Raw genomic sequence first — 23,332 nt, 5'->3', positions numbered from 1 at the left:
GAATTACAGGTCTTCAAACTTAATGAACATTAATCCACCATCCCTGAGAGAAAAGGAACTGAGGCATCTTCCTCAGGGAGTGTAGAACAACATAGCTGGCTTAAAACTGCCTGAGAAAAGCCAGGATGGCTTGTCCAGTGGATCATACCTAAATCTCTCCTTGTTCCACTATTTGTGACATAAAGCACTCCCACTTTTAATGCGGTGCCTCAAACTATATCTGTCATACTCCATCTCCATCCATTACCAGTCATTTAGATTATGAACACTTATGTTTATTCTATTTATTCTGTGGATTTAGAAAATCTAAACAAATCTAGAATCTGATGCCACAGGATGACCTTGTGTACCGCAGTATTTCATCCACTGAACAGTGGACAACAGACTTGGCCATGGAGGTACTGGGATGAGATCCTCAGACCCATATGCTGGTGCAGTGGGCCCTGGGTTCCTTCTGATGCATGACAATGCGAGGCCTCATGTGGCTGAAGTGTGCCAGCAGTTCCTGCATGATGAATGCATTGATGCTATGGACTGGCCTGCCTGTTCCCCAGACCTGAATCCAGTCGAGCACATATGGGACATCCTGTCTCGTTCCATCCACCAACACCACGTTGCACCACAGACTGTCCAGGAGTTGACTGATGCTTTAATCCAGGTCTGGGATGAGATCGCACAGGAGAACATCCGCCGCCTCATCAGGAGCATACCCAGGCGTTGTAGGGAGGTCATAGAGGCACGTGGAGGCCACACACACTACTGAACCTCATTTTGACTTGTCTTGAGGAATTTCCACTGAAGTTAGATCAGCCTGTAATGTGATTTTCCACTTTTATTTTGAGTATGAATCCAAATTCAGGCCTCCATGGAGTAATAATTTTGATTTACATTGATAATTTTTATGTTATTTTGTTCTCAACGCATTCCACCATGTAATGAATTGCTATTTTCAGCTGGAATATTTCATTCATTGAGTTCCAGGATGTTATTTTAGTGTGAACGTTATTTTTCTGGGCCGTGCATATTGCTCAAGACCAAATTGTAAAGAGTAAAGGGAAGTCTGGCAGCTTGGAGCCAAAATATAAAGAAACGAGGAACGGCTCAAGACTTTTGCACAATACTAATGATGATAAATTAACGTCTAAATCACACTTGTCATGTGCCAATGTGCCACCTGCATCGTCAACACTGGTTGACCTGCCAGCCAAAACGCACAAGTTACTCATTCCACGAGCGGCACCTGGTATCCAAAGGCTCCTGTAGGTGGCAGGTATTGTTCCGCATTGCCTGCAGCGGCCTTGGCCTCCCTCTGAAGTTTTCCTTTTAGCATTCTTTAGAGTACCACGCCCATGTCAGAGCAGCAGGGGGACCGTTCGTCTCGAATTTCACCCCCCTTCAGATACAAGCTGATGAGAAGAGCTTGTCTCACAGTTTAGCGGAACTTGCGCATGTTGACATCCCACCTCTGGAATGCAGTGCGGCGTCTTTCTGAGGGAATAACCTGGACTCACCGAACCGCCAGGTAAGACATCACCTGGCTGCCCTAAGAGCAAAGCGCCTGTGAGAAGGGCTAAACAAAGTTTATTTTATTCTGTTGGTCCGCTTCAGGTCCCGAGGTTTCAGGTGAACGACTGAAAGAGGTTATGTACTTCGATCATGGCTTTTCTAAACCACTGGAAAAGGCACCTGTAACCACTAAGCCTATGAAAAACAGCGATCAGTCTGTTTGAACAACCATAAAGCTGCTTGTGCGTCGCTTCACGTCACTGGAACAAAACACACTCGTTAGATATATGTGTATGTGTATGTAACTTAAAAGTAAAACATATTGCTTTATTATAGTTCAAAACAACCATTTGGTTTAGCGCTGCTTTGAGTCAGTTTTAACCTGTCTTTGGCGACTAATTGTTTTCTGTCATAATCAGTGCAGAATATGGCAATCTTAAAGTAGACAGAACTGCACACATGCTGATTGCATTTGTATATACTTTTTACAACAACCTTAAAAGAAATCCAACACCTGAAGTCCAGTGTTGCAGATTTCTCCTGTTTCTTTGTCATTGGACCACCTGGATACTTAACAGGTCAACTGGAGTTCAAGTTATCTCTTGGGGGTGTCATTTTTTTTAAAAGTTTAAAAAAAAACGTTTTTTTACCTGGTCAAGTCTTTCTTGTCAGTAAAAGGCATCGATGATGCTACCTTTGGAACAGTTGTATGCTCACTCACTCAGCATTAAGAAGGATGGAGGAAATCTTTCGTGGGAGATTTTGTGTTTCCATACAAAGATCCACAAATAAAAAGTTTTTTTCCGTGTGAACTGAAATAAAAAGCACATTTCAAATAGGCTCTCTTTTTTTGCAGTAAATGCAAATGTGCTTCCCTTAAACTGGAACTGGAGCTAAACATCTTCAGTTTGTAATGTTTTTCACTACCACAAATATAAATGAAAGAAATCATAAGACTCAGAGGTCTTAGAATGCCCATGATGTCAGGTGTCAGTTTTCTCATTTCACTGGCTTATTTCACTTTTAAATGGACTGCAGAAACCACACTTTCTTTCCCCTGTATTTATTTTATTTTGTATCTTTATGTCACCAAGAAAACCACTGAAATTTAAACTCTGTTTTCCAAAAGTGTCCTGCTCAGGTCAGCAGGAGTAATACACAATACACACAAAGTACTCTATACACGTTGATATCATAAAAAACATCATTAGTTAAGAAAATCAAAAGCTTACAAGACCAAAATCTCAGAATATTTAATCACCACAGACATCGCAGGCCAAACTGGGATTAAATGGTCAATAACAGACGTTGACATTTAAAATCAGTTGTTTTTTTACCTGTTGCAGAATGAGAGAAAATTATCGTGTAGGATTTGATTCCTTTGTGTTTGTATGGGGTTGCTGAATAGTGATAAGATCTTGCTTTTGACAACCTCACAGCGTAAGTTTTGTTTTGTTGTGATTAAAAAGAAGTCTGAAATGCCGCTGAATTTGCTGGACAGTTTTAAAGCCGAGCATCACTGAATCGTCCACCTAAAAATGGTATTTGATGTCTGTGTCTGGGGGGCAGGTGTATGTGTGTGTGTGTGTGTGTGTGTGTGACATCAGTGTTAGAAAGAGAACAACATAGTTATATCATGTACTGCATATGAAGGTTGTAAATCAGGTGATCTGAAAGAATGTTGGATGTTTGTTTCAAACTCTCTTCTGTGGTGGTCTGTAGCCCTGAGCTTATAAAATACAACCAGGCAGCCCAGAGACACATTTAAAATGCTTTGCTCAGCTCATTCTTGTCAAACAATATTCTTATTCACAACAATCAAATTTTTTTGACCCAGTTTTCTAAAGGCCACCTTCCTAAATGACAATCACTTCCCCACGTGAAGCACACTAGAAACTAGTGTGCTTAAAAAAGCATTAAAGTTAATTTAGCTTTATTTTGTTGGTCACAATGAGCTGTAATATTTACCCTGATTGAGTTATTCACGTTTGTAATGCTGTGTAAACTCCTAATGATCTAAGCAGCTGTTGTACTTGATAATATTTCAAGGTCTGAAATGAAATTTCTTAATGAGAGTCAGCTGTGAGCGTCAGGTCATTAGATTCATGAGATATCTTAAAGTGGATGGAAAGAGAAATGGTTAACGGCATGCATTGTGTTTTAAGGTTTACCCTCTCCGGAGGCTTGTTATTTTTATGGTCTCTTAAAGAGCTGCGCCATTGTTACGCTGATCGTCCTTTGCGTTGTTAGATGTGTGAAGTCTGACAGTCTGTGACAAGTGCTGACAAATCTGTAGTCTGAGTCAGTCAGAGCAGAGTTCCCATGGGAAAAGATGACCGGAGGCATTTGTAAATGGGTAACTGGTAGAGATAAACAAATGATTTGAAAGTTTTTGAAAAAGAAACCAAACAATATGATAACTATGGCATTTCATAGTTTTCACCAAATGATGAGAATTCACAAAGATTTTTCACTTTTAGTTTTTAATGCTTTAAATGTGTCTGATGTTGTGACAGTGCAAACTAAACATTAAAGGGAAACCTGTTGAATTCCCCCATGAACTCTCATTCGATAATTGTTTTTCTTTAATATATCTTACCTCATACGTTACTTGTTTGCCAGAATCTGTCCCAACACTCATAATTAGCATCATTTCATCCTGCACTTGTGGATATATACAATTATTTTTCACCTGAAAACAACTGGAAATGAATTATTACAGTAATTACTACCAAAATAAATGAGTGTAATACTGTGTTGATGCATTTTTTTCTTCGTGTTTTTAGGCCCCACACATGTCTCCTCACCACTCTGCCTCATCATCGCCACCTTCGTGGGGAATGCTGTGTTTCCTGCTCAGTGTCCCCCTGCTTCTTTCCTCAGGGGTCCATGGCCAAGGTAGTGAGCCTCGTATAACTGTTTGAATCCCACTGAGAATACAGAGCATAGAGATCAGGGTCTATGCAAACTTCTATATTGTTGTTGTGGTATTGGATTAAATGTGTCTTTGATTTAACTTTAAGCCAGTTGAAAAACTGGCACAAGGGAGCCACTTCTATATATATGTCTGTGGCACAAATCCACTATAAAACAGTGTGTTTTATCCCTAGAAAATTAATTGTAAAGGAGATAGAACTTGTTGTGACTGCTTGCTAGTTGGCTCGCAGTGTCCTAAAAGCTATTTGAGATCTTATCTACTATCCAAATCTGTGTTTTTTCACAAATCAGAAATTGTGCCAGTAGAGGCGTGTTTTGCTTCTCTTTCCTACACAGAATAAATCCACATGAGGCATCAACTGTGTTTTGGATAGTATTTTTGTGTTTTCAAGGTTGAACTGTAGCAAAACAAAATCAATACGTCAAGATATAGTGGAGACATGTTGCCGTTGTGACAGTGAGTCTTTGGAGGAAATATCTAAAGAGAGATACACTTCTGTGGACTATGAGAAGCCTTTTTTCAGAGAGCACCTGGACTCGGTAAGGCATCGAGCTGGGGTCTGACTGTGTTTTCTAGCTAATGGCTCACAACTGGTGTCATCTACAAGCATCTGTTTCCAAATAACCAGTGTCTTTTTCAACTCTGAGAAAATGTAGACAAAGATATTCTGACAGAATTTAAGGTGTCTCCATTGTTGTCCATCAACAACTAAGGCGCACACTTTCATTCACTTTAACTTTCACATTTTCAGATTTATGTCTGTAAAGTTGATTTAAAACACCGCTCTCCTGCTATAAAGACAGAGTCTAAGATAGCAAAAATTACATGTATAGCGGTATATGATAGAAGTTATTAGCAGGAGCTGTTGGTGGGAATCTATCATATGAGATCATTAAACGCCTGCTGTATCAGACAGTGTGCGAAGCAACAGGATTGCAGAGATTTCTGCAGGTGATGCAGCAGCAGTATTCTCAGAAATTATACCCAAGATATGGACAGGCTCTAATGGCAAATTATAATTTTATATGTATATATATATACATATTTTTTTTTATCCTTCAGATAATCGAGCTGTCACACACAGTCACATTTTATTCGCTGCAGTAACCTTTAATCACAGAGCAGCTGTTCTCCTATTCGGTCTGAGCTCCAAGCTGTTCAGGTATTTTGATTTTATGGTTAAAAAGTTTTTTAAAGTCTGATTTGTTCTCTATGGTCAAAAACTGTGTCTATCATCTTTTTTATTGACAGAGATTTTTTTTCCACTTCATTTTCTCACAGCTTGGTGTTTACAGCACGGACATTGGTTGTGTATTAGATCCATTCCCTTAACTAGATATAAGACAGCCTTATAAAAGTGAAAATGCATTTTATTGCACCATTAGTGGCTGTAAAAAGTTGGCAAACGTTTAACCCCTTCCATCTGTGGAAACCACAATAAGCAAAGCATGTCTCTCTACATGTTAGAGTATGTTATGTTTGTTTTAAGGCACAATTGATATTGATACAGAGTCAATGCCTGTACTACTTGGCAGATTTCATCATTTTTAAATAGTTTTTTTTTAACAGTACAAAACATTATCTAATTAATTTTGTGAAGCGAAAGAAAGACCAGAGTAATCCAGTAATTTTGACTTTCCTTTTGGGAAATTAGCAATTTCTGCATTTATTTATATATTCAATGGTCCTTTTTACCCCATATCATAAAAGAAATAATCATCGGAACACAAAGAGCTGATTAGTTTAGTGCAGAGTTTGAAATGAAGGCCACAACAGCTGCTCTCACCACACACATCAGGAAGTACAATGCATGCACTGTACTTGTCTGCATATCTGCCTGGCTGTCTGGAAATGCTGTTGTTGTTAGTGGGTCTGTAAGACCATGACCCTTTCTCTACAGATTCCCATCAGACCCTTCTGATCATCCGATGAAGACCCTCCAGAGGCCTCTGGTCCTCTCAGACTGTCACACGGACACAAACGCACACAGACACACACACATTGAAGACAGAAAAGGATCTGTTGAGTGCAGAGGGTCATACGTCCACGGAAGTGATGAAAAGCAACGTTTTGTGATTCACGATGTTCATTTCAACACTCCGTTGTCTTCCTTGCTTCTTTTCCTCCCCTCCCCTTCATCGTCCTCTCCATATAGTACCCCACTACATATTACATAGACTACCCTGCCCCACTGTAACTCTGTAACGCTCGTCTGACGTGACCTTTGGCACAGAGGTCCTAAACCAGCGTCCTGTTCCTGTTTCTGCTGCAGTCGAGAGGACAGGGCTCGCTTTGATGGATGTGGACGGGATGGTAGAGACATGAAAGACATTGCTTGTTGGGAAACCCCTGCTGGAAATTATGTAGATGAAGTCAGAACAAGAGATGGATTTGATTTGTGGAGGAGGAAGTCAGCGGGGTTAGACCGCCCTGATGAACGAGAGGAATGAAGATGGGTTTTCTAGCTTGTGTCTTTGATCTTTGAAAATCCTTTAGCTGTCATTTTTAACCTTTTGTCTTGACCTACATAATTGACTTGAACATTTCAAATCCTAATTTCAATTTTTCTTTCCTTTAACCCTGTCTAGGTCGTCTTAAGTTGACGGTTCTGTCTGAAGACAGACTGCAGATGAAATGGAAGGAGGCTGATGGACCCATTCAGGGCTATAAAGTCAGAGTGAGACCACTTTCAGGTGGGACAATCATATTTGTTTTCAAGAGATGAAAGAAGTCCGAGAGGAAATTTCTCATAATGTAATTCGTTTGACAATGCAATACATGCAGAGTTGACACAAAGGAAGTCAAATGTTGGATTTTTGTTTTGCAGATAGAAATATATCATGAAAAAGAATTGGCCAAAAACCAACTGAATCTGATGTCTTTGTACTAGTGCTTGTGTTTTCATAAAGCAAGCCCTGCTTTTCCTTCTCGTCTGAAAGGTGATGTAAATGTGGCAGTAAAGTTACTTTTTCCTTGCTGTAATCCAGACTGCTACGAATGTGTCAGCTGTCTTGTTCTTCAGTTGATTATCACCTCCTATTATCCTTCACATCTGTGATTCTTCCTGCATTTCTAACTCCTTTCGTAACATTGTTTTCTCTCTGTTTCCCTCTTATCTTCCATTCCACTCTCTGCAGCTTAGCCCAGGCAGGTCTGAAAGAGAGAAAGCGGAGGCTTAGAGGAAGAATTCAGTTATACACAAGACTTGCTGTGCCTAAAGGTGTAGACTCAGAGTAGCATTACAAGGATGAAAAGGTGGATGAAAAGATTTTTAAGGAGGAAGGAAGTACAGTTCTGAGAAGATGTGTTGAAGGTGACAACTTAAACTACAATTTAGGGAGCAGAAGTGAGGGCAGATGGAGGTTCAAGTCAGATCCTGTTTACTATCAGCTTCACAAGTAGTAAATGGTGACAGGAAAAGGTTGCTCTACAGTGCTGGGTTATGAAGAACTAACATATATGGAGGCTGGAGGAGAAGAGTCAGATTAGTTATTTGCCATTTAGAAAACCAATTAGCTCTCAGTCGAAACAATTAACTTCCAATTTTGGCCTGTTAATAAATTATATTTGTAGAAGTCGAATATAATGAATATGTATACATGAATATAATCCATTTTCCCCCATATATGTCTTAGATTAACATCACATTTGCCTCATTTAGTACAACCCCAATTCCAGAAAAGTTGTGATTCTGTGTAAAACGTAAATAAGAACAAAATTAAACGATTTACAACTCTGATAATCTAATGTTTTTTTCCACAATAGAAATTATAAAACATATCAAATGTTTAAAGTGAAGCATATACACTATTCAAATGAAAAATTATAGGTCATGTTTGATTTGATCACAGCAAGCGTCTGAGAACTGAGGAGACCAGCTGCTGGACCTCTGGGAGTGGAATATTGTCCCACTCTTTTCTGATATAGGATTTTAGCTGCTCAACAGTCTTGGGTCTTCTGTGTTGTATTTCATGTATCATGGTGCTCCAAATGTTTTCAGTTGGTTAATTGTCAGGACTCTACTATAAAGCCATGTTGTTGTAATAGATGCAAAATGTGGTTTAACATTGTCTTGCTGAAATATGCAAGGCCTTCCCTGTATGGGAGCAGATGTTGCTCTAAAACCTTTTGGCATTAATGATGTCGTTCCAGATGTGCAAGTTACCAGTTCCATAGGTGCTAATGCCATGAAAGATGTAGGCTATTTAACTGAGTGCTGATGACAAGTCATATGATCCCTCTCCTCTTTAGTCCTGAAGATGCAGTGTCGATGGTTTCCAAAAATAATTTCAGATTTTGATCAATCTGACCACAGAACAGAGAGAGACTCTTCCTTTCTAAGGTGCTTCTTTTATACACGGTCATATTTCTGACCTGTTGCTAAATTACCTAATTGGTTGCAACACGTTCCTCTGTGTTTTCTTATTAGTACCACTTAATTTTACAGTTTTTTGTTGCCCCGTTGCAATTTTATTAAGACATAGTGTTCATCTTAATCTCTAATGAATTAAATTAGAGATGAGCTCATTTTCTTTCATGAACTCGTGAGACATATCACTTTTAACGTTTGATATCTTTTTTTATGTTCTATTGTGAATAAATTATTGGTTTGTGTGATTTTTAAATCACTGCATTCTGCTTTTATTTACATTTACACAGTGTTCCAGTTTTTTTTTAAAACCAGTGTTGTATTTAGAGATATGCAAGTTAGCCTAGTCACCCCCCTCAATCACTTGCCTGCAGTTCTCACCACTCGTCCTCTCAGGTGGGAGGAAGCCTGGTCTTCTGTTTACCTGAGTAATCAGCACTGCTTAGTTTGTATTGCACTTTTAAAGTAGCAGTGGTTCTGTTTCAGGAGCTGTTTTCAACAGTAAGCTGAAAAGTTAGTGATTTATGTGTCCTTTCTCTACATCTGTTGTCTGTTTTTCTTGACTCCATATTTGCGATGTTCCTTGAGATGCACACAGAAACGCAACTCCAGAATTACCTTGGCCTCCCCATCCTCATGGCCTAGTGATCTCGGACAAGACACTGAATCCCACTTTGTAGTGTGAAAGCACAAATTAATGCACTCCATTTACTGGTCCAGACACATAATAACCCTGTGTGATTTTCTCACAATCACAACTAAAAGGCCAGAATAACTATCAACTCTCCAGAGTTGGGTTTTTTCTGTTTTCCACACAGAGCGGATCCACGCAGGACCACTAATTGGACGTAAATATACACATGCATGAGAGAAAAGAGAAAAAAAATGGCAGCAAAGCAGAATCCCGAGGCTTTCCGAGTGAACTGAAGCGAAAGGATCGCACACAGATAAATTGAGCCATTTGGTGTTACTCAAACACTAAACAGTCATTGGTCATTCAAGATGCTTTTCCTTTCCAGAGGTGCCCCAACCAGAGCTGATGCTGACCACCACCCGGGGCCGGGCAACAGTGGCAGGACTGGACTCCAGTCAGGAATATTCCCTCCAAGTCCTTGTACTCAACGGGACAGCAGAGAAACTTCTTGCAAAGAGACGATTCACCAGTAAGAAACAACGCATGGTGGATGAAAAAAAAAAAAAAAAACAGGGCGGCTGACTAATTTACTTTGGATTTATTTCAAAATCCTTCAAAATCCCTCTTCATCACGTATGTGCATCAGCAAGCCCACAGAGAGTAGCTATAAATACTGCCACAGTCCGATTACAGGTTTAAAGCAGGTCGTTTGAAGCTGCTGTGTTTACTCATGGAAGTTAATGTTTTAATGGGTTGTGAATTTGCTATCCTGGGCCACAAAGACAACCTTAACAATGGCTTCCTCCCTATACTTTGTGACTGTTTTAAGGAGCAGGAAGGACAACAGTTTTCAGAGGAAAATGATAGGATTGGGACATCTTGCATCATTGTCTGCTGTCTTATGAGTCCCTGTCACTTTTGATATTTTATTGTCAGCCTGTGTCATTCTCTCCGAGAGCTCAAATGGGATTGTATAATATGTGGATGCAGCCTGCGGTTACTTGCAAACCATGCTAGCATGATAGGAGGTTACTGTGTCGGGTTGAGCGTGTTCAGGCAGGCCAGAAAAACACCTCGACTTGGAAAATTTGCAACACCGGCTGTCATAATGGAATGATGGCAGTCTGGTATTCCTTCCTGATGCGTCTTTGTCTTTTCCCGTTTGCTTTTAAGGCCCTTAGGGCCCTATACTTAGTCCGGGCTGTTGTAGCATTGAGTTACCAAGTCCAGACAATTCTTACTTCTTAAAACAATTTCACCTTCAATTTGCTGTTGTTCACCTTGTCTCTTAACTCCAGGCAAGGATTTGCAAAAGCCACCTGGTGAGGTGAGTAATAACTTACCAAACGCCAAACATGCCCCATCTTTGCCTCTAACGTGGTCAGTTTTTTTCTAAACTTGAGCCTAAAGAGAACTGAAAGCCACTCTACAAATAGATAGTTGTTTCCTATTTGACAGCAGTCAGGCACAGGATGTTTTGAAAATTATGACTGGCAGTGTTGTTGTGCAACTCAGATTTTAAAAATGAATAAATTAATTAACAAATAAATACATTTTTAAAAAATCATCCTTGCCCAGAATTTCAGTGTGTCGGAGATCATTGAAACAACACAAAAACATTCCCTTTTATTGAAACATTAACCCATCAGGTATCTGACAATAGACCTCTGACCTTACCATATTTTGATAATGCTTTGTGTAGATCAACATATCTTTTTCAGAGACAGGTTGTTTAAGTCAACCACTGGGCCCAGACTTTGTTAAAGTGGTTTACTTTCAAGTATTACCAGCAGTTTTTAGAATTGATATGGATTATTACACTACACTTCCTGTCTTCTAGTGGAGGGTCTGCGGGAAGAGGAGATGATCCGCAGTGGCAGCCGCGAGCAGAAGAAGAAGATGTTGCCAGGCGGGTCCGGGTCAGGGGACCTGGACGATACAACAGAGGTTCTGTTGGATCTGCCAACAATTCTGTACCCAGACCCCATGACCACAACTGCTGCTGCCACGACCGCAGGTAGTCAATAACACTACACACACACCCATATTCCTTCTGTTACTCCTATTACAGTTGGATGATTTGAGTTCTGGCAAGGAGGCAAGTCACACCCAATCCCACAGATAAAGATAGCCCAAGGGCTTAATTTTGCGAACAATATAATAATATAGCTACAGTTGGTACACTGGAAAGATTTTTATGTGAACTTTTAGAGCTCTTTTTAGAAGTTTTAGAAGTTGTAAAGTCCTTATGTTTTAGTAGCTGTTAAACTTTTAATCAGGTCATGTCAACTTTCAGTTAAAAGTATGAAGAAGCAGCACTGCCTGGTGTGGCAGTGGCTCTGATTGCATTGTATAACCCCATCTTAAAAGCTAATTTAGTTCTATCTGATGAAACAGAAGCCACGTCCTTATGGAACTTGGGGAGAAAGGTGAGAGTACTATGGACCATGGTCACAAGCAAAGTTGGTTTAAAGAATTATAAGAAATAATCTTAACAGAAACCACAACTCATTTTCCATTCCTTTGATAAAAACTAGAGACAGGCAAAAGACTTTTCAATTTGTTTTAGTTCACGGAAGAAATCATTTTAAAACAAGAAAGTCTTGAATCTCACCACAAACACACAAAAGTTGTTTGTCATGAGTTCCTGAGAGTTACAAGTTTGTTTAAGATGGATTAATCAGCAGTTGATTGGTATCAAAAGAAGGTCATATCTGTTTGGAATCATCACACAAACTATCAATAATCAATATTGTAATCAATATTCACTTTTGTATACAGCATGAAATCTGTCAAATCTCATCAGCAAAATTAAAAACAAATTTTATGATCACTTTGACTGTAATTTAGCTTAGTTCCAAGCAAATCAGCAAACAAAATTTCGAAAAACAACAACAAGAGCTGAGGTAGATGGATGGAGAGATACTTTATTCATCCCGAAGGAAAATCTGGAATCCAACGGCAGGGAATAAACTCAGGACTGAGAAAAGTACTTGTCATATATAAAACACATTATCACAATATAATATGCCCATGAATCTTTTTTTAAATTTGATTTGTTTTGGGTCTTAGATGAGTCATTTTCTCATGTGAACTTTTTTTTTTTTTTTCCAACTATCGCTGAGCTCAGCATCATACTATGTTAAGTAGGATCAGCATTTAAAGCAGGGCAGAATCCGTGACTTATACAGCCTCTGTCACATGAACCATTGGCGAGATAATCAGGAATTCACTGCTTATTCAAGATAGTTTAGCTATTCAGTATATTCCTAAATGCTCAGAGAGTTGGGTATCCCATTAAACTATCCTGGGTGGGGGATGGAGGGAGCAGAGGTGTAAACTTCCCTGTCCAGCTCAAATTAGAGTGACTGATGCTGTCATCTCTATAAGAACAGATACTCATGGTTGTTTTCAATTTCAAAACCCCATTCTGCACAGTTGTGTTCATTAGTACTCTGATACCTGGATCAGACATGCTGTTCCACAATTATACCACAAAAACTTTGATGTAGATACAGACAACCTTGAGAACCCAGTAAGTCGGGGATAAAAGCATGAACGAGATGGATGATGGGCAAGGCACTGGGTTTTAGAAATTCTTGATGCCATGTTTGCCAAACAAGGATAGTCCATATGTCTTCATTATCAGGATTTCTCTAACTTTCCCTTTGATACTTTTCTGTCACGTGTAGCCTCAACTGGTCCCCAAAACAATTTTGCTTATCTCAATGTAACCCCACCCATGTGTTCTTGCCATTACCTCTGGCCTCCAGAGCCCTCAACTACAGAAACCCCTTCTGAAGTCACTGATGAGGCCCCAGAGAAAACTACCAAAGAGAAGAAGAAAAGGAGGAAAGAAAAAGGCCGACATCGTTCCACAGTGGAAAATAAGGAGGAGCAGGGGACAAATCAGGGCAAAGTTACTGAGGATAAACCCCGGAAGACACCCTTCCCTACACGGCCAGTCACAGGTAACCTCTGCTCCCCAGTGTTACAAAAACTTGCCAAAATCTCAGACTTAAACTAATGTTTATGATGATATCAATTATTTAAATTAACCAAAGCACAACAGAAGTGATAAGGAACAATCCCTTGAAGCAGGAAGTTAAGCGAGTTACGTTAAGTTTAAAGGCATGTCCAGCTCCACTGCAAAGCTAAAAAAGGGTTCTGAGCAGTAAGTGTTGGTTTGAGATGTGATGACAGTGTTTACATGAGGGAGAGACCTGGAATGGGTAATGACAGGCCATCTTCTTGAGCTGGAGGGCACATGTGTCCTCTCTCCGTTATAATCTAAGGGGCTACACAGAGCCTCACATACATGGAAACTTACGTTACGTTACGTTCATGAATGCACCATGTCAATACATGTTCACATGGTATTTACACACCTACATTTTTCCTCTCCTAAATACGTGCTCATCTATTTCTTAAATGAAAACCATAAAGGTGTACAGATAAGACATTAAAAAAAGGGATGTTAGAGGAATATTTAAAAAAAGCTCCAAGGCTCTTCGAACTCTCAGTTTAAGATTTTTCTCCTCCCGTGTCTTTATATTAAGGGTCGTCTCCAAGGAAGCCATATCGGTGCGACAGCGATGCAGCAGCGGACATCATGCTGTTGGTGGATGGCTCCTGGAGCATTGGACGAACCAACTTCAGGCGGGTCAGAGATTTCTTGGAAGGGCTGGTTACACCTTTCCACATTGGTCCGAATCACATTCAGATCGGTGAGGGCCAGGGTGCTGGGGATTTCACAATTACTCTGCTCCTTCCACATCATCATTCCTGTTGCATGTTACAGAGGGATAGACTGTTTAAGGCAGGGATGTTAAATCAACAGCCCACAGGCAAAGCAAGCTGCTGATTACCTCAGTATGAACGTTATTAATAGGGAAAAAATTAATTAATGATTACCTTTTGCAACTTTGTAACTTGTAAGAGACATGGAGGTGAGGCAGGCCCTCCTGGGCTCTTTTCATGTCCTGGGAGCTGTCTGCAGAGCCAAGGACAGAAACTGGACTCAGTGGGATGTCACAAGCCACTGGATTTGGTTTGCCTTTGACCTGGCCAGGGACCATGGTGGCAGGGGCATGAACCTGAGCAGGGACACTTGCTCTGGACTTGGGCTCTGGCCCTGGGCTCTGGCCCTGATCCCTATGTGGAGGTCTTAGGCAAGGATGCTGGTTGTGGTGTCTTACAACAGAAAACTATCAATATCAAAAAGTGTTGAAATCATCCTTAACCACTACAAGGTACTCACCCATCCCCCAAAACCACTGAAACCAAGGCTTCGTAGTTAAAACTTTCATAAAACTTACAAACTTCACAAGAAGCTGCCCAGTATGAGCAGCAGGTGAGGCAGCGAGCTATCAAGTCTTTTATAAAACTTACAAAAACTGCCAGGTAGTAGAATAAAGTTGGTTGAGAGGTTGAGACACTCAGCTTAAAAGAAAGACAAGGATCTGGCAAAGTACAAAAGAAGCTGAGCACAATTTATTCTGAGGGAAGAGATAATGAGTAACACAGAGCAGGTAGGTGGTAATCAGCAAATGAAGGCCTGATGTACAACAAGAGCATGTAAATGTAACCGAAGGGAACAGAGGAACAGGCTCTGCAAAATAAAACGGAGAGTGAAGTGAACCAGATTACAGAACAGGGCAAAAACTAACAGAGCACAGACGGGAGTAAGTCAACAGCAATATCGCAGCAATAATAAAACCAAAGCCGTTAATTTTCTATACGTGCCTAATCCAACTGTCGGGTCACGGGGGGGCTGGAACCTATCCCGGCGGCCATCGGGCGAGAAGCGGGGTTCACCCTGGACAGGTCGCCAGTCCATCACAGAGCCACATGGAGACAAATGAGACAACACACACACTCCTAGGGACAATTTTAGAGACACCAGTTAACCCTAACATGCCTTAGGGTTAACACTCCCTTCCTCCCACTGTTTTCTGAGCAGGAGTACCAGAGAGAATCAACGCATACACGAGGAGAACATGCCAAACATGCCAAAGCAAATCTATCCATTTTCTATACCGACAGTCCGTTAATCGGGTAGCGAGTGGGCTGGAGCCTATCCCAGCAGTCATCGGGCGAAAGGCGGGGTACACCATGGACAGGTCACCAGTCCATCACAGGGCCACATAGAGACAAACGAGACAAACAACCATGCACGCTTACACTCACTCCTACGGACAATTTGGAGTCACCAATTAATCTGACATGCTTGTTTTTGGATGGTGGGAGGAAGCCGGAGTACCTGGAGAGAACCCACACATACACTGGGAGAACATGCAAACTCCACATAGAAAGGCTCGAACCTGGAACCCTCTTGCTGTGAGGTGACGGTGCTAACCACCACACCACCGTGCAGCCCGCCAAAGCAAATCGAATTTTGAAAATATAAAAAAAATTTTATGAATTCAAGAAACCAAAGGAAAAACTTTAAACCTAAACACAACACAATCCACAGACCTAGACAGTCAGCCTCCTTCTCTTTTTTTCCTTATCAAGCTGCTCCCATTGTTCACGCTCTTCTTTTTCATTAACCACTCTAACAGCAATGTATTTCAGCAGCCAACAATCATGGTTTTTTAAAAAGATCCTCCAGTCTGTCATTATGTTGGCTGCAGTAGCACATTGCTAATTCTGAAAGGAATCAATGTATGAAGCAGTGTTAATTTTCCCATTATTATAATGTGGTTTTATAAAACTAATTACTAGTGTGCCCCCTAAAGAGTTTAGTTACCACAGTCTTGCTTTGAATTAGGTCTGTTGTATAAAAGAAACAAAAATGCAAAAAGATAGAATATTAAGTTAAACCACATTGGAATGTTTTTTTTTTTTAAAATCTTCTGCTCGAGATGATAGCATCACATCTAATGAGGTGTTTCTGTTCCAGGTTTGACCCAGTACAGTGGAGACCCCCGTACAGAGTGGCAGCTCAGCAGCTTCACCACGAAAGAGCAGCTTTTGGAGGCAGTGAGAAATTTCAGATATAAAGGAGGAAACACGTTTACAGGTACAAACACTCAACATTTTGCACCCTCGGTACTGTACATGCACTGTTTTCTGTCAGCGCATAACCAGCCGGCGGTCTCCCAGGGCAGGCACTGCTACACGTCATGGAGGAGAACATGAGGGCTGAGGTAGGCGCAAGATCGGACACACCGTTTTTCTTGGTGTTGTTGACTGATGGGAAGTCTCAGGATGATGCCATTGCTGCGGCAAACCGGCTGAAGAACGCAGGCGTGGAAATCATCGCTGTAGGTGAGAAGAGATGAATGTTTCCCTGTCAGGAGTTTTGTGAGACCTGTGTTCCCGTCACATTCGTACATTTTATTGCTATTTTTAAGTTCTCATTCTTACATACAGTATGTACATATATATATACTACCATTCAAAAGTTTGGGCTCACTTAGAAATGTCCTTATTTTTCAAAGAAAAGCACTGTTTTTTTCAATGAAGATAACATTAAAATAATCAGAAATACACTGTACATTGTGAATGTGGTAAATGGCTATTCTAGTTGGAAACGTCTGGTTTTTAATGAAATATCTACATAGGTGTAAAGAGGCCCATTTCCAGCAACTACCACTCGAGTCTTCTAATGGTACATTGTGTTTGCTAATCGCCTTAGAAGACTAATGGATGATTAGAAAACCCTTGAAAACCCTTGTGCAATTATGTTAGCACAGCTGAAAACTGTTTTGCTGGTGAGAGAAGCTGTAAAACTGGCCTTCCTTTGAGTTAGTTGAGTATCTGGAGCATCACATTTGTGGGTTTAATTATACTCTCAAAATGGCCACAAAAAGAGAACCTTCATGTGAAAAATATATGGGCAAATGATCACAAACATTGGACAGAGGAAGATTGGAAAACAGTGTTATGGACAGACGAATTAAAGTTTGAGGTGTTTGGAACACACAGAAGAACATTTGTGAGACACAGAAAAGATGATGAAAAGATAATGAAAGAGTGCCTGATGCCATCTGTCAAGCATGGCGGAGGTAATGTGATGGTCTGGGGCTGCTTTGGTGCTGGTAAAGTAGCAGATTTGTACAAGGTAAAAGGAAGGCTATCACTACATTTTGCCACGCCATGCTATACCCTGTGGACAGCACTTGATTGGAGCCAATTTGCCAATTTGCTACAACAGGACAATGACCCAAAGCACACTTATGCAAGTTTGCAACTGTTTAGGGAAGAAGCAGGCAGCTGGTATGCTACAAGAATTACAAGAAGTGCCCATCAAGCCACTCCAACTTGTGGGAAGTCCTTCAGGAAGCGTGGGGTAAAATTTTTACAGATTACCTCAACAAATTAACAGCTAGAATGCCAAAGGTCTGCAATGCTGTAACTGCTGCAAATGGAGCATTCTTTGACGTAAGCATAGTGTGAAGAACAAAATTAATATTTCAGATAAAAATCATTATTTCTTACCTTGCCAGCGTATATTTTCTATTAATTTTGCAACTCATTTGATGAATAAAAGTGAGTTTTCATGGAAAACACAAAATTGTGACCCCAAACTTTTGAACGGTAGTGTATACTTGAATGATTTTAATGCTAAAGAGATTTATCTATTTTACAACTTTGTGTTGTTCAGGAGTGAAGAACGCAGATGAAGCTGAGTTGAGACAGGTGGCATCAGAGCCGGTGGATCTGAACGTCTACAACGTGAATGACTTTCCTCTGCTCAGCAAACTCGTGGCACGATTGGTCCACATCCTGTGTGGTAGAATAGAAGACCGTGGCATCACAAAACGTAATCCACCCACAGCCACGTGAAAAAGCATAATTCTGAAGTTTGATAAAACGGGACACAATAAAACATCATCTGGTCCTTACCAGTTCTTAAATATAGGTGAATATAACATAAGATGAACAACAACAAATTCAATTTTACACTGTCATTATTTGCTTCCAACACCTAAGCCAAAACTAGCAAAGTTTTGTCAAAAACTAAGCTCACACTTACTGTTCCTATAAATATTGAGGGCAACTACCAGCCAGGTATGGCTCATCAAATAATTAATTGATCATCAGCAAGTAAATGGATAAATAAAACCAGGCGATTTGGTAGACATATTGACATATAACAAAAGAAAAAAGAAAAAGTCAAGCTGACACACATAGATCAACAGGTGTGTGAGTGTAATGCTACTCACAGAAGACAACCGTGCTGCAATGGGAATCCAACTAAGCACAGCTTAGGTTTGCAAAGCTGCATCTGAACAAACCAAACAAAGACTTCTGGAACAATGTCCTTTGGACAGACCAGACCAAAGTGGAGATGTTTGGTCATAATGCACAGCAGCATGTTTAGAGAAAACCAAACACAGCATATCAGCACAAACTCCTCATACCAACTGTCTAGAGAGAGCTGTGTATAAACCACTGCTGCAAACCTCAATGAACTGAAGCAACGTCGACAAGAAGAGTGGGCCAAACTTCCTCCACAACCATGTGAGAGACTGATTACGTCCCACAGGAAACCATTACTACAAGTTACACAGTGTGATATGTCGAGTTGAATTCTCCTAATCTATTAACATATTTCAAGACCTGGCAAGGACCAGCTTTTTAAAAAAATATATTATTATGCCTTGACACATAAAACTGTAGAATAGATGCATAATTTAATTTTCATAATCATTGTATCTACAAACTAATGACATCAAAACACTAGGCTTTCAAATTATGTAAGGGCTGATGTGTTGCTTCCAGGAATGGAGCCTGGGCCCACAGCAGACCCAGCCCTCTCCTACCCAAGTCCTACTGATCTCCGGTTTTCTGATCTTGGATCCAGAGATGTGAAGCTGCACTGGATCAATCCTGCTAAGCCAGTCCAGCAGTACAGGGTGGTGTACCACAGTGCTGAGGGTCAGAGTCCCCATGAGGTTAGATATAGTCTCACTTCACCTGCACCGACAGTTTTAGCCACAATGCAGTCCATCATATTTGGCTTATTTTACAGCAGTTTCCTTCATCAAACTTTATGCAAAAAATAATACTATTTTGTGGTATTACTGAAAAAGACATGATAGATTAAAAAAAGTCTATTGATGGCAACATGTTTAATTATTTATAAGTGCAGGAGTATTACGCATGTCTCTGTCTGATTCTTAGTAATGCTTGTGCAGGTGGTGGTTCCCGGCTCTGAGTCCACTGTGGTGCTTGATGGCCTTTCGTCCCAGACGCTGTACCACGTCTCCATCTTCCCCGTGTATGCAGACAATGTTGGCCTGGCACTCAGAGGAACTGTCACCACTTGTAAGCATGAAATCACAGATAAATATTTTCTTTTACGGAAATCGTGTTTGTTAATCTATATCTAATGTTTCGTGTTTCGTCATCACGCCAAACATAATGCTTCCTTATATGTACGCATAAAAAAAGGTGTACAGGTGTGCATGTAAAAATGAGATGCGTTATTTTCTGTTTTTCACTTATAAATTATTGTGAAGAAGTCTTGAGCTACCTCTCATTTCTTCACATATTATCAGGCTTCAGAGCGCCTAAAAATACAATTTAAAAAAATTGGTTCCTTGCTAAGTTGTCTCTTATGTGTAGACACAGCACTGGTTCATCCCATGAGTTAGGCGCCTATTTTATGCCTGAAGGATTCATAGATGAGGGTTAAGTGTCTTAACAAACCAAAAAAGCACATTTCTTTGAAAATTGTCAGGGACAATGACTGGACTGAACATGTCTGAAAGGGCAGCCAATGTCCAAAGAAAAACTTTGTAAGACTTTTAGAAAGCCTGGAGAACTGTCAATCAATTAAAAACCCGGCAAGAACGTCTGACTCCTTGGAAGCAAAATACTAAGAAATGACAGGTGGAAGACTTTAGCACAATATTGTACATAATTCTGCTCAATGTAGTAAGTGTATGTACAACAAACTGCTTCCTCTTCTTCTTCTTTCGGTCTCTCCCTTTATCAGGGGTCACCACAGCGAGTCGATCTTGCAGCAGTGATTGTACAGCAAACTGCATCTGATGCTTATTTTTCCTTCTCCTACCACCATTTTTCCCCTCCTTCAGTACCACTGGCAATGCCAACCAGCATGGAGGTGACCCCTTCCTCTTACAGCATGCTGCGAGTGAGCTGGAGTGCAGCTCCTGGGGCCTCTCAGTACATGATCCTGTACTCGGCTCTCAGCCACGGAGAGCCTGATGACGCGAAGGAGGTGAGACATGCTCACGGGACACGGCTGCTCCTGGTCAAAGCCAAGCTTTGTTTTGAGCCCCCCCTCTACATACATAAACACAGACAGCATGACCATTTAAAACAAAATAGCCCTGTGGGTGCTGTTGCTGTTGGTGGTGCTGGTAAAATCCTGGCTCACTAAAGTGGACTAAATAAAGGGGGGGGGGGGCTCATTATCATTTTATAATGTAGACTGATCCAACCTAATGCTTGTGAGATGGATTAGCAAACCTCCGACTCCACATTCATGCTTTGTTTCTGTGTCTGCAGGAGAAATTCGGTGCAGATCAGACTGTAGTGGAGCTGGCAGGGTTACTGCCAGCAACGGACTACTCTGTCACACTTTATGCGCTCTATGACGAAGATCCTAGTGATCCTGTCACCTCTCTTGCTACCACGTGTAAGAACTTCCCACTTTCATACACGTTCTCTTTTTTCCTGTGTGCTCCCACTCTATTGGACCTTCTTTCCTTCCAATGTACACCTTTCACTCCCTGATTTTTTCCTTCTGTTAAAATCATGCTGATCAGATTGCTTCATCTTCCCTCTTGAACAGATCTACCAGACTAACATTTAATTGGCACTTTAAAATCTGTTACTTCCATACTGTAAAATCTGATTTTATGTCTTTCTTCTTCTCACTCTTCTTGATTTCCTCCCCCTTTAGTCCCTCTTCCAGCACCGGTGAGTGTTCAGTTCCCGATGGTCACCCACAGTATGCTGAGGGTGAGCTGGGTGCCCGGCGCCGTGGATGTCCCCGGCCACAGAATCACCTACAGCACAAACCACGGCAGTGACATCAAGCAGGTAACTACACAAACATACTGAAAACCCTGGACACGTATACTATTTATGTTAAGTTCTTCTTAGTTGTGCTGTCTTTGATACTGTGAGCCACACCATCCTTTTTAGTAGACTTCACACCTGAGCTGGCCTGTCTGGTGCTGTCCTGAATTTGTCAGGGCTTCAGGGACTCAGGACACAAATGCAGGGTCAGTTCAGATTCAGTGATGTTTATTTGAATAAACACAGAGCACAGCAAGGCAGGATGAGGATCTCCTCACAGAGCAAAAGAACAGGCTGTAAAATCCTAAGAGCTCTCCTCTGTAACTATGGTGGAGGACGAGCGCGGCTATGAAAATTACAAACAAAACCTCTCCACACTGGGATGAAAACAAAGGGCTATGAACAATAAGAAACAAACTCTCACACTCTCCTGATGAGGCGGATTTAAACAAAGGACGCACTCGAAAAAGAGGCACTATGAAACTTTAACTATAAACTTAAAGCTCTCCTTTAACGGAGGCGACTATGAAAGGTTGCGATGAAAAATCTCTCTTTAAAAAACGGAGGAACAAACAAGGCTATGAAACTTACGGTTTTGCATAAATAAACCATGACTATGAATAAGAATAAAGTACAAAACAAGATGGCTCTGCAGGAGGATCGCTTCACTGCAGGCTCGTGGAAAGTATGGCTATGAAAACTATGGCTCAAGACAAAGGCTGGTACAGAAGCTCATGAATGGAGACAACATACGAGCACAAGACAAGGGAAACGCAGACTGTTTGACCACAAGGGGAACAGGTGGAAACACTTGGGAATCAGGGAAGACAATTAGACGCTTGACACGGGAGGAAAGGCAAGATACCTGAAACGAGAGGGGAAATAAAAAAGGAAGTGATGAGACAAGACATGAAACGGAACGTAAATCGTGACAGAAGTGGTTCAGGTCCTATCTTACCTATGAACAAAATTCTTCATTGATACAGAGAAATAAAAGAAATAAACTGACTTATGGCATTCCCCAAAGTTTAATTTCAGGTTAGAATTAATCTTTTTAATCTCTACATGCTGCCCCTTGAGGATATCATCAATAGACACGGCATAAACATTCATAGATATGCAGATTACGCACAGCTTTATATTTTATATTTATGGATGGCAGGCAATCTTTCCAGCACAATCAGGACAAAACAGAAGCATTGGTTTCTAGTCCTGATACATACAGAGAAACTGTATTCAAAATTGAAGCCACTGTCAAACTCAAAAGAAATGAAGAACCTCAGAATTAAAATTGATTATAGCTTAAACTGTACATCCTATGAGAGAAATATAACAAAGACAGCGTTCTTTGATCTGAAGCATATTACCAGAATGCGACCGTTTCTCTCGCAAGCCAATGCAGAGACACTGATCCATGCTTTCATCACATTAGAAATGATTACTGCAATGCTCTTCTTTCTGGGCTTTCTAAAAACTTTCTAAAAAAAAAAAAAAAAAAAACCTTCTGTCATTTGCATACATCTCCTTGCCTAGCAGATTTGTGGACAATAAAAGGCTTTCTCTATTAAGAAAAAAACGTGAAGAGGTTTTTTAGTGTTGCTGAAACAGCAGGCAGGCCATTAGCTTCCTGGGGACCTGAAAAGGAAAACGTAGGGCAAAGCTCCTCCATAAAGCTTTTAGAATATTGCACTTACATTTAGTACTTTTTTTCATTTTCATGTCCTATCTCACCTTCAGATGTATATCTATTCCCATGCTCGAATTGCAGTTATTTATGGACAATAAAAGGCTTTCTTCATTAAGAAAAAAAAATACTTGAAGAGATGGTGAGAGTTTTTTTTGTGTTGCTGAAAACATGAGTTCTTTCATTTCATCTCATGGC

At 40.6% G+C, this 23,332-nt stretch overlaps 1 protein-coding gene across 1 annotated transcript in view; it reads left to right on the top strand.

The window, feature by feature from the left end:
• The first annotated feature begins 1,337 nt into the window (after nt 1–1,337).
• Nucleotides 1,338–23,332, top strand: part of LOC140271416 (collagen alpha-1(XX) chain) — a 39,354-nt gene continuing 17,359 nt past the window's right edge. Inside the window, exons 1-15 of the mRNA XM_072366627.1 lie at nt 1,338–1,522; nt 4,293–4,404; nt 7,033–7,137; nt 9,833–9,976; nt 11,288–11,464; nt 13,221–13,418; nt 14,007–14,174; nt 16,352–16,471; nt 16,555–16,719; nt 18,059–18,217; nt 19,180–19,352; nt 19,596–19,725; nt 20,499–20,644; nt 20,935–21,064; nt 21,332–21,471. Of these exons, the coding sequence (XP_072222728.1) occupies nt 4,302–4,404; nt 7,033–7,137; nt 9,833–9,976; nt 11,288–11,464; nt 13,221–13,418; nt 14,007–14,174; nt 16,352–16,471; nt 16,555–16,719; nt 18,059–18,217; nt 19,180–19,352; nt 19,596–19,725; nt 20,499–20,644; nt 20,935–21,064; nt 21,332–21,471 (2,058 nt within the window). The 5' untranslated portion in view covers nt 1,338–1,522; nt 4,293–4,301. The remainder of the gene's footprint in view (nt 1,523–4,292; nt 4,405–7,032; nt 7,138–9,832; nt 9,977–11,287; nt 11,465–13,220; nt 13,419–14,006; nt 14,175–16,351; nt 16,472–16,554; nt 16,720–18,058; nt 18,218–19,179; nt 19,353–19,595; nt 19,726–20,498; nt 20,645–20,934; nt 21,065–21,331; nt 21,472–23,332) is intronic.

The sequence above is a fragment of the Leuresthes tenuis genome, unplaced genomic scaffold, assembly GCF_036924035.1.
Source record: "Leuresthes tenuis unplaced genomic scaffold, fLeuTen1.0.hap1 SCAF_16, whole genome shotgun sequence".
NCBI classification, from domain to species: domain Eukaryota; kingdom Metazoa; phylum Chordata; class Actinopteri; order Atheriniformes; family Atherinopsidae; genus Leuresthes; species Leuresthes tenuis.
The sequence above is the reverse complement of the archived record's forward strand: the minus strand, read 5'-3'. Positions and strand labels throughout refer to the sequence as shown.